This window comes from Prionailurus bengalensis, chromosome A3 (genome assembly GCF_016509475.1).
Source record: "Prionailurus bengalensis isolate Pbe53 chromosome A3, Fcat_Pben_1.1_paternal_pri, whole genome shotgun sequence".
Lineage (NCBI taxonomy): Eukaryota > Metazoa > Chordata > Mammalia > Carnivora > Felidae > Prionailurus > Prionailurus bengalensis.
The window spans coordinates 30,732,416-30,744,309 of NC_057354.1; the positions used below are offsets into that span (position 1 = coordinate 30,732,416).

The following is an 11,894-nucleotide window of genomic DNA, read 5'->3' on the forward strand; positions in this document are numbered from 1 at the left end:
TGCGGCTAGTGGCTGTTGGATTGTGTAGCTATAGAGCATTTCTAGCACCATGGAAAGTTCTGTTGGACAGCGTTCATTCGGTAGGAGTAAGTTTCCCCAATATGTTTTATTTACTTTTCCCCCCTAATATGTTTCAGAAAATAAAATTGAGAGTACTGACCCTCCCCTAAATTATATCAACTATATAATAAACAATAGAGAAACATAATAAATCTGAGAAAAAAATTGTATATATTTCTGTTTTTACAAAGCGGACTTCAAGTTTCCCCCATCAAGCAGACACACACACAAAAAAATGTTAAAACCCAGCAGGATTATATTTAAAACAGTTCTTTGGTGTAATTGGTGAAGAAGATTTCCAGCGCGTGTTGGGCATGCCTGGTTGTGCTCAGCGGGAGAGAGGAAAAGGCCCTTAGATGCTACAGCCATCCTCTTGAAAAGCAAACCTTCTCTTGTCACCTTCATCAAGTTAGGACTAGTGCATCCAGCAAAAAGCAAAACAACATGAAAGTAACTGGGGCCTGAAGCAGACAGAGTTTGCTTCTATCACACGGAGACACAAAGGGAGATCCAGAGGTAGGTATCAGGACCCAGTACCATTGGCACCTGGCTCCGTCTTCAAGGCCACTTTGTGGTTCTAGAGGGCTGTGAGGCTGCCACTCTCAGGGCAGACAAGGCAAAAGAGAGGAACCCCTGGGGCTGAGTCAGTGCTTCTAAACCACAGTGCACTTGAAGCTGATTGGCCAGAACTTGGTCACATGCCTGTAGCAGCTGCTAAAGAGGTTGGGATGCGTCATTTTTATTCTGGATGGCAATGAATCCAGTTAAAAATCAGGGCTTTGTTACCGAGGAGAAAGAGCAGAATGGATGTGGGAGTAGGCAGCTCGCCTACTTCTGCCACGATAAACCTCCCCCCACCCCTCTGCGGCTTAACGACCTCTGTGGGCTCCTTGTTGGTGGGTTAAAGCTTGCACTTCTCAAAGTGAGTGGTCTGCGGACCAGCAGCATCAGCATCATGTGGGAGTGTGTTAGAAATGCAGACTCTCAGTGCGCCCCAGACCTGTTGAATTAAAACCTACATTTTACCGGGATCCCCAGTTGGTGCCTTTGCACATTCAGTTTGAGACGCAGTGGGATAAGAGTCCAAACTCAAGTTTGGAATGCAAGCACTTGTAGTTTGCCTGGACCCCTACCTACACAGCTTGCTTTCTCGAGGTGGAGCCCCGGCTGTACCAAAATTCTCACTGTCCCTTGCTTTGGTGCATTTTTGCCCTCATTTTTCCTTCTTCTTGAAATGTCTTTTGCCTGTTTGTTTACCTAGCATCTTCTGAGAAGCAGCCCAAAGGTCCTGTCCTCTGGGAAGCTTTGTGCAATCCCCCTTACAGGGGGCCTCTTTTCTGGGCTCTCAGCACCTTGCCCAAACACCCATCAAGTCACACATGACGCCGTTTAGTAATTGGGTTTCGTGTCTGGCTTCCCCACCAGCAAGGAAGCTCCTCAAAGCAGCAGCCCGGTCACCTTTTATCTTCCAAGTGCTCAGAACAGTCCCTGGACCCTAATAGGGGCTCCATAAAGGTTTGTTAAATTACCGCCTAACTTTATTGAGTGCTTATGTTCTTCCAGGTTCTAAGTGCTTTAGATACATTATTTCAATTAATCCCTACAACCACCATCAGAAGTAGGTGGTATAAACCCATTTTGTAGATGAGAAAATCAAGCCTTAGGAAGGTTAAACCATTTGCCCTGAGTTCACTAGTAAGAGGCACCATGAGCCTCTGGGACTCCTAGCAGCCTCAGAGCAGAAAGAACTGAGACCTGGATGTCTGGGGAAGAAGCAGGGGAAGGTGGCCAGGTGGGATGGGCAACTCCTCATCCCGTGGAAGCAGCGATACCTGCATCTCAGGTGCCTGCTCTCTGACTTGTAGTACGGATGGGGGGGTTCCTGGGGCAGACAGGTAGCCTCCTAGCCTTTCTTGCTCTTCCCCCCTCACTTCCCCATCCCCTGGCCCAGCCCATGCAGGTGCTGTTCTCGGGTGAGGCCACTCACCGCAAGTACTACTCCACCACCCATGGTGCTCTGCTCTCTGGCCAGCGCGAGGCTGCCCGTCTCATCGAGATGTACCAGGACCTCTTCCAGCAGGGGACCTGAGGGCCCTCTTCACTCCTGAGCGTGTTCCTTAAAGAGCCACTAACTCGTGACTGCCAGCCCTGCCCTTTGCTGCCGTGTGCTCCTAATTTCCTAATCCACTGTAGAATGGATTTGTACCTTTCGTAGAGCTAGACACCCCGACTGGCTTCAGGTCTGGTCCTGTAGCTTTTCCTTTTCTCTGTGCCGGGTGGTGACCAGGGTGGGGCCCGTTGATTTACCTCTGTGCTCTGACCTCTGACCTCTGACCTCCCTGTGCCTCCCCTCCCCTCCTGCCTTGTCATTGTAAGTGCCTTCAATACTTTGCATTTTGGGATAATAAAAGAGGCTTGCCCTTCCCGTACCCCTCAGCTCGTCTCTTCCATTTACCTCAGCCTCTTATGTGTGTGTCTGTACTTTGTGTTAGCATATCCTGTTTGAATGAGGGGATGGTGGGAGGGCTGTGGCCTGGCTGTGCCCCCAGAAGGTAGGGTGCCTGCCTTACTGGAAGGGGTCTCCCCTCACCTCAATCTGTTTGTGGTTGTTTGCCTTCCTGCCGGCGAGACCCCTCAGGGATAAGGGCTCCTCACTACTCAGCTCAGCTCCTTCAGGATGGGCCTGTGTCTGCCCACCGGCCCTTTGCTGGACTACTCAGAGCCCTACTGGGTGGCATGGCCACATGGAGCGAAGGTGAGTTCCATGGGAGGGGACATCTGTTGTGGCTCCATGCCAACCATAGATGCATTAATTATCAGTCAGTGTCACCTGGCTGTGGGGCCCTAGGTCTGACCTTTGGGGTGGCTGCTGTTGACTTCTGGGAAGGTGGATAGGGTGGCCATTTTTTTTTTTTTTTGTGATATACCTAAGTATTTCTCACCTGCTGTATTCCAAGGGCCTATCACTTACGGGGGGCAGAGGGGGGGCGAGTAGTCTTTTCTGCTATTTCTTTACTGAGTGAAAGCACACACATCGCATATACATACAGTCACTTGCACACGTGTGCACACACGCATACACTCACCTGTGTGCACACACAGTACATCCACACACCTACATACACTCACTCCCACACAGATACAGCACCCCACACCTTTACAGCTACACACAACTACATTGACATACACATGCACAGAACCTTAAAGAACAGTTAGTCATTGTATTACTACAGATTTGACTCCAGATTGCTAATGATAGAGTTTGAATTGTATAGACTTGGGGGGTTTGGGTGGTGGAGGAAATTGTGGAAATCCAGGTTCGGCACCCCGCCCCCCCCCCCCCCCCCCGGCCTAACTCTGTGTGCACTTAGGTTGGGCTCCCTTCTCACAAGTTGAAGGCACTGCCCCTAACAGGACTCTACATCCTGTCCCCTGTTTCCTTGGGTTATGGTGGAGATGTCTAACACATAGACACGCCTACACACATGCCTACCTGCACTTCCCGACACACCCTCCCTGCATGCACACCTCCCATGCCCACACAGCTAACAGGTGTCCTTGCTTCACCAAGGTTGGTCCCCCCTGGAGTTTAGGTCAGGGGTTCATAATCGCCTGCCACATAGCTTAAAAGATTGTAACTGTATAAAAATTATAGGAGCAGCTGAAGATGTGGTTCAAGCTCAAAGTCATGAAAGGATCCGTGGAGACCCCTCCCTCCACACCTGCCCCCAGTACCACTGTTGCTCCCCATACCCCACGTGATTAGTGCCTTGTGTGTCCATTTCTAGATATGTCAATATAAAGATGGGCCCTGCTCTCTCCTTTTCGCACAAAAGTGACCAAGTATTCATCCTGTCCTGCATTTTGCTTGTTTTAGTCAACATAATGTATCTTGGAGATCATTCCGTAACAACACTTAAACAGACCACATAAATTTGGACCTTGCTTTGGTCCAGGGGTGTATCTCCCTCCTGGCCCAGAGTTGCTTTGCAAGAAGCATCCTCTGTTAACTTGGCCTTGGGAGGCAGTGATCCAGTGTGCACCCTCCCCGTGTCCTGGATTTTCCCCACTAACTGTGGTGGGATGGGTAGAAGTGGCCTGTCACATAAGTATGGGGGAAGAAAGTAATAGGTAGATTCTGAGGCTCACTGGCAGGGGAATTTTAAAGGACTCTATGAGGGTCAGAGGGCTATAAATGTTTATTCTATGATTGCACGCTGGGGAGCTTCAGGTGTGGGTAGCGGGGAGGGAGGGAATAGTCACTTAGAGCTGGCCACCTGCCAGGCAAGGTGCTAGTTGTTAATGCTGGGTGCACGGGTCTCTTAATTTGATATGGATGCCAACTCAGGCTGGGGAGGGCAGTTTATCCCCATGAGGAGACAAGTCTTACAAGAGTTAAGTAATGGCACCCAAGGTCATGGAGGTCTGACTCCACATTGCAGGCTCATTCTATTTATTGAACCATGAAAAGAAGAGGCTGGTGCCACCAAAAAAAAAAAAAAAAAAAAAAAAAGGAAAGAAATCTGAGGCCATTGCTGGAGAGAGTGGAAATGGGCAAGCCACACTGGGAAACTCTGTGGCAGATTCTACTGAAACTGGCGTGTGCCCACCCAAGGGATAAGAATGCATATGCCCACCAAACTTATGTACCAGAATGTTCATAGCGACATAGTTTGTAATAGCTAAAAACTGGAAGCGGCTAGATGTCCATCCATAGTAAAGCAGGCGAACCGTATTACCTCCATACAATGGAATACTACGTAGCAATAGAAAAACACAAGTTGATATTTGCAACATTGATTAATTTCAAAGACATTATGTTGAGTGAAAGTAGCCAGTCACAAGGCTATATACTGTATGTTTTTTTTTCTGTGAAGTTGAAGAACCTATGAAACTATCGTGTTAGATATGAGGGGACAGAGCAGTGCCTGGGAGGGAGTACAGGGGTGCTTTCTGGTTACGGAACTATTCCATATTTTGATCTGGGTGGTGATTGCATGGGTGTATACGTTCGTAAAAATGCACTGGGTTACACACTGAAGGTTTATGCACTTTTCTGTGTGTGTGATATAACTCAATTTATGAAGTTTAAAAAAGAGTCTGAGGACATCCTTCCCTCCACCCTTCCATCCAAAAATATACGGTTGTGTTGACCCAACAAATTTCCTCCTTGCAACAGGGATGACATCCTGAGAGCAGATAAAGGGAGGAAGGACCTACTTATGTCCCTCTGGCTGCCTGGTGATAAGGACTGGCCTTGTGTTTACTAGTATGTCACCATTTATCAGACTCCTTGCCTGTGTCCCCTCATCTAGGCACCTGCAGCCATGTGAGGGAGGTGGGGACTGTTTCACAGCAGGGGAAATTGAGGTTCCCAGGACAGTGTGGGATTGTGCAAGGCCATGCAGCTTGCAGGGGATGCCATCTGAGGGGGAAGGGAACAGCTCTGGGGGAAAGGTGGGAACAGGTATGGGAGCGGTGGCCCTGGAGAGTTTGCCAGAGCCTTCCAGGGTACTGCCTCCCTATCAAACAATCATTTAATGTGGGTAGCATTTATGATTGGCAGCTTCAAAAACAGATTTGAGGCAGGGGTGCCTGGGTGGTTCAGTCGGTTAAGCGTCCGGCTTCAGCTCAGGTCATGATCTCATGGTTCACGAGTTCGAGTGCCGTGTCGGGTTCTGCGCTGACAGCCTGGAGCCTGCTTTGAATTTTGTGTCTCTCCATGTCTCTGCCCCTCCCCAGCTCATAATCTGTCTCTCTCAAAAATAAATAAAACATTAAATACACATATTTGAGGCAGATAAATGCAAGGGCCATTCAGAAGCAAGACAGATTAGATGCACCGGGAACACGGGATGAATGCCTTGCTGTGACTAAGTCTCTGAAGCAGCCTTGGCCTTGATTGAAACTCAAAGGACTCTATCAGTGGTGGCAAATGTGGCATGCTCGGGCCAACACCCACGTCAACGCCTGCTGTACATTTCCTGTCACCTAGAGAAGGTCACGTGAGAGGAAATTTCTTTTCTGGCCATAGGATTCTAGTAGGAGAGTTGCATGATGTCTTGTGCTGTGGGCATCAGTGACTTCATGAGCAAGGCTTTCAGTTGTGGCCATGTGGAAGCCTCAGAATTGTTTCTTCAAGGGGCCTGGGGTACTTGGCAAGTATCGTGCCTCTCCACCTTTGCTGCTATGGGACAGGTTAACAGCTCCTACTTCATGGGAGCCACTTGGAATGTCTGCACTGTGTACAAAGGTAGGAGAGAAGCATCTCTGATTTGAGTTTCTCTGCATTGACTTACTTGGGCCTGTTGAGACGAGCCCAAGGGTAAGCCCAAGGTGCAGAGTGAGGTGGGCTGCTGGTTCAGTTCTAGAGAACCGCCTGCCTAATTAATGGTCTGCCAAACATAATGGTAGAGTTACACGAGGCCGTGTTTTCTCATAATGACTGGCTGTGCCGTTTGTTGAGGCTGCTCTTGATTTGGGCAGGGTAATCTAATCTCAACAGAACGGAAGACTTGTGGCCCTAAGGTGGCATCCAGGACATCTGAGCTGATGGTAGGCATTTAATGTAAGAAAGGAAGGGGTTGCTTCACACTGTTTAATTGGAGATGCGGATACAAAATCTGCTCTCGCCTTTCATGATTTTGGCAGTGGTTGTTGGACGCTGATTTTGCAGGTGTGTTCAAAACCTGGCTTTCTGTTAGGGGATGCAAAATGTCAGGCATGTTTTATTTCAATGAGCTCAGTATTTGAGCAATTTTGAGGCAACCCTCTTAGATTTCCCTTGTTTGTTCTCCCCTTCAACCCCCGCACCCCCCTGTCTCCTCACTGTCAACAGACAACAATGTCTCCCAAAGTGTCCTTCTTCATAGGCTCACTAGAAGCCATTGGAGGCAACTTCCTCTGCAGGTCTACAAATAGCTAATCTAAACACCCATCCTTATAGGGACCACCCCTATCCCTCCCCCTCACTCCCCCATCCCTGACCCCAAAGGAAGTATGTGACCCTCCACTTGTGCATCTCATGTTCCAAACTCAGGGACCTTGCCTCACCTTTTCCTCTCCCCCTTCTCTCTTCTCCATCCTTCCCATCCACATTTCAAGATGCTCTTGTCTTTCCATCACCCTCTCCTCTTTCTACCACCTTCCCTTGCCTTCCTTTCATGCTAGTGTTTCTACACTTGCTCTCTGCATTCTCACTATCCTTACCCTAGCAGTTGGTGGTGGGGATCCTTAGGTTGCACACACACACACACATACACATACACACACAGGAAGGGCTGGGTTGGCTCCCCTTCTCACTAAGGCTAGCAGAGGCAGGGAGGATCCCTGCTGACTCCAGGGTCTCTTGAAGTGAGGACCACCTCATTGTTTGAAACCTGTCCTTTGGCGCCATCTGCTGGCCATATAGGACTACAGCCCTCTTGGCTGCAGGGAGAACGTGTGTGCCCTGGATTCTCTGTGGTCTTTTCTGAATTCAACAACAAAGAGACCTCCCAACAAATCACAGAAAATACCTTTAATTTATGTTGAGTAAGTGGGTAAGATAACATTGTAACTTATTCTGGAGTATCGTTTATTTTTCATTCTTAACAGTAAAAAGGGACCTTGTTGGCCCTGAGATGAGATTTTTTTTCTCTCCTCCCTCCCTCCCTCCTTCCCTCCCTCCCGGCTTCCATACCCTCCCGTTCTCTTCCGTTTCTCTACCAGACTTTTAGTGCTTTCCTTTTGTATGCCAGCCTCAAAGAAGATTTAATTATGCTTTGAGAAATACATTCACTAAGTAGATGAGTGAACGAGTGAATAAGAAATGTGACTTATTTGGTTTCCCAAACAAAGTTGGACGGTATGATTTAAACTCTTTTAAATTTATGGAGTTTGTTTTATGGTCCAGCATATGGGCTCTCTTGGTACATGATTTATGGGCTTGCGAAGGATGTGTTTTCTGCTATAGTTGAATGGAGTGTTCTGTGGATGTTGATGATATCCTGTTGGTTGATGGTATTCTTGGTTTCTTCTATATCCTTGCTGATTTTCTATATAGTTCTAGCAATTGTTGAGAGAATAGTGTTAAAGGGTCTAATTAGAATTTTGTATTTATGTATCCTTTTCGTTCTATCAGGTTTTTTTTCTTTTGTGGTATCAGTAGACTATTTTAGAACGGTTTCAGATGTAGGAAGAAGTAAATATATAGAGTCCCCTCCCCCAACCATCTCCCCTATTATTAACATTTTTTCATGAATATTGTATGCTTGTTACAACCAAAGAACCAATGATGGTACATTATTATTAACAAAAGTCTCTAGTTGATTCAGATTTCCTTAGTTTTTACCTAATGCCCTTTTTCGGATTCCACCCAGGATACTAGGTTATATTTAGTTGTCACGTTTCCTTAGGTTCCTCTTGGTCATGACATTTTCTCAGACTCTCCTTGTTTTTGATGATCTTACCAATTTTGAGGAATGCAGCCAGGTATATTGTACGATTACCTCTCTACTGGAATTTTTATGATGTTTTTCTCATGATTGGACTGGGGTTGCAGGTTTTGGGGAGGAAAGCCACAGAAGTCAAGTGCCATTCTATGTCATCGTGTCAAGTGTAGGTACCATCAACATGACTTAGGACTGTTGGTATGAGCTTTGCTCACTGGTTGAGGTTGTGTTTGTCAGGTTTCCGCACCGGGAAGTTAGTCTTTTCCTCCTTTCCGTGCTCTGCTCTTTGGAAAGAAGTCACTTTGTGCAGACGCAAGTAAGGAGTGATGCTCCCCTTCTTTAGAGTATCTACCTTAATTTATTTGGGATTCTTCTGCCCAGGAGCATTGTGTCTCCCCCCATCCCAATCCTTTATTAATTAATTCAGTTATTTTTATGTATCCGAATGGATTCATGGGTATTTATTTTATACTTTGGATTGTCCAATACTACTTAATCTTGTTATTATATTGTTCCAGCTTTGATCATTGGGAAATCTTTCAGTGGACTCCTATGTCCCTTGGACATACCCCCGTCAATGTGTGTGTGGCTTGTTTTTGTTTTTGTTTTTCTTTTTTGGAGTGCTTCTTTACTTTCTGGCACTACAAGATATTCTAGGCTCATCCTGTGACATCCTGCCCTAGTCATAGAAGTAGACATTTCTGTACGGAATCCTAGCCCTTTTGATAGGGCGCCTGGGTAGCTCAGTTGGTTAAGCATCCAACTTCGGCTCAGGTCATGATCTTCACAGTTTGTGAGTTAGAGCCCCGCGTGGGGCTCTGTGTTGACAGTGCAGAACCTGCCTGGAATTCTCTCTTTCCCTCCCTCTCTGCCCTCCCCCCACCCTCAAGATAAATAAATTAAAAAAAAAAAAAAAAAGAAACCAAGGTTTGGGCATTAGGTGTGCTTGTGCCACGGAGGTATCATGGCTTCTAGGCCCTCTCGGCTGACAGAGCTGTGTGTATACTAACCTATGTATCTACACATCTGTGAGTATTTTTTAATGTACCTATCCGTATCTGTGTTAGGTGTGAGTTCTTACTGTTGTCTTCATCACCACGTGGATCATTCTAGCCTCCTCCCATCCCTTTCATTCTGAAGGACATTTCCACTGGATGTACGATTCTGATGGGCAGCTTCTTCAGTACTTAAATGCTGTGCCTTTCTTCTGGCCTCCATGATTCTGATGAGAAATCCGCTGTCTTTACGATTGTGTCTCCCTACAAGAAGGTGTCATTTCTCCCTTGCTTGTCTCAAGATTTTCTCCCAGGTTGCCAAAGCTTTAAGACTCAGCATCCAGGTAATCCCCTTTAATGAGCTTTCTGGTGATTTTACTGTCTTATCCATAACTCCCTGCCCCTTCTAGAAGTAGATTTCTGTCTTCTGAATTCCCAAGGCGCTTCAGTTTGATTTTTTACTGTCATCATTGTACCTGCCTTGTTTGCCAATAACGCGATCATGTGTCTTAGGTGGTTCACAGTGACTGCCTCTTCATATCCCCATAGCATCCAAGTATTTAACAAGGCTACAAAAAAGTTTATTACATGGATGAAGGTAATAATATAATTGATATAAAATTCTCAGATTTCTTACAATTTATTATTTATTTTGAGAGAGAAAGCGCAAGTGGGGGAGGAGCAGAGCGGAGAGGGAGAGTGAGAGAGAGAAAATCCCAAGCAGGCTCTGCACCGTCAGCGTGGAACGCAATGTGGGGCTTGAACTCATGAACCGTGAGCTCATGACCTGAGCTGAAGTCAGATCTTTAACCAACTGAGCCACCCAGGCACCCCCCAAAATTCTCAGATTTTTAAAAATTAGTTTTTAGTGACCCAAGTACTTGTGAAAATATTCTCCTAAAAATAAAGGAACTTTACAGATAAAGCTGGAGTTTTCTGTGATCATTTCCTTAATTCTGATCCCCCATCTTAAGAATTTGGTGTTTGTCCTACCAAAATATAAAAATACATTTCTACATACGTAATATGTGAATGCAAATTATATAGTATTTTGTATGTGTATGTATTTTTAGATAAATGGAATTACCCTGTATGTATTCTCTTTCTTTTTTTTTTTTTTTTAATTTTTTTTTTCAACGTTTATTTATTTTTGGGACAGAGAGAGACAGAGCATGAACGGGGGAGGGGCAGAGAGAGAGGGAGACACAGAATCGGAAACAGGCTCCAGGCTCCGAGCCATCAGCCCAGAGCCTGACGCGGGGCTCGAACCCACGGACCGTGAGATCGTGACCTGGCTGAAGTCGGATGCTTAACCGACTGCGCCACCCAGGTGCCCCTTTCTTTTTAAAGTTTATCTTAATGTTTATTTATTTTTGAGAGGGAGAGACAGAGCACGAGTGGGGGAGGGGCAGAGAAAGAGGGGGACACAGAATCCGAAGCAGGCTCCAGCCTCCGAGCTGTCAGCACAGAGCCTGACGCGGGGCTTGAACTCATGAATGGTGAGATCATGATCTGAGCGAAAGAAAGTTGGATGCTTAACCCACTGAGCCACCCGGTGCCCCCATATTCTCTTTCAATTAGCTTTTTGTTCACACAACAAAAAGAGAACTCTGTTGAAATTATGTATCTTATATATTCCTTGTAACTGATATATAACATTTCATTGTATGACCATGCTTCACTTAAGTATCCCCTTTGCCAAGGATGGACGTTTTCTTGTTTCTAGTTATTTGTTATTATAAACAATGCTGTAATAACCATAGACAATGCCTCTGTGTGCACCATGTAAAGGTCCCTGGATCATAGGGTGTAAGTATTTTCAGTTTTGGAAGACACCGCCAAATTACCCTGAAAAGCGGTTTGCCAAATTACACTCCCACAGATGGGGTATGTGAGCACTTGTATCTACGCCGTTTTGCCATCACTCAGTGTAATGAAAAATTCGTGTTTATTTATTTTTTGTCGCCAGGTAGGTAAAACCAGGTGTCTCATTTTTGTTTTAATTGCATTTCCCAACTAGTGATACTTTTTCTTGTGATTATTAGAAATTCTCCCCCCCCCTCCGCCATGGGTTAGTCTTTTTGTCCATGATATGAATTGCATATATTTTCTTCCAGTCAGCTGCATTGTTTATGGGGTCTCTTGACATATAGAAGCTTTAAATTCAGAAAGAACAAACGTTCATGAATCTTTTCTTTTATGGTTTGTGCTTTCTGTAACCTATTTAAGAATATGCACTTCTATCCCAAGTCGTGAAGATAGGATTCTGTGTTTTTTAAAAAGAGTTCTTAAGCGTTTATTTTATGTGTTTAGATCTTTAGTGGACTTGTGGTATGAGGCAGGGATTGGCTGCTTATCCCGATTATTTCTTGTTGGGTGGTCCACCTTTTCCCCACTGATATGAAAT

At 45.8% G+C, this 11,894-nt stretch overlaps 1 protein-coding gene across 3 annotated transcripts in view; it reads left to right on the forward strand.

Annotated features, from left to right (window-relative positions):
• Positions 1-11,894, forward strand: part of SMOX (spermine oxidase) — a 57,329-nt gene that overhangs the window by 36,013 nt on the left and 9,422 nt on the right. Inside the window, exons 7-8 of one of the 3 annotated variants that reach the window (XM_043602822.1) lie at positions 1,486-1,575; positions 2,012-2,489. The exons of 1 other annotated variant lie outside the window; for it this stretch is intronic. In XM_043602822.1, the coding sequence (XP_043458757.1) occupies positions 1,486-1,575; positions 2,012-2,149 (228 nt within the window). In that variant the 3' untranslated portion in view covers positions 2,150-2,489. Of the gene's footprint in view, positions 1-1,485; positions 1,576-2,011; positions 2,490-11,894 lie in introns of those variants that run through there. One more of the 3 variants, XM_043602823.1, reaches the window with a different exon arrangement.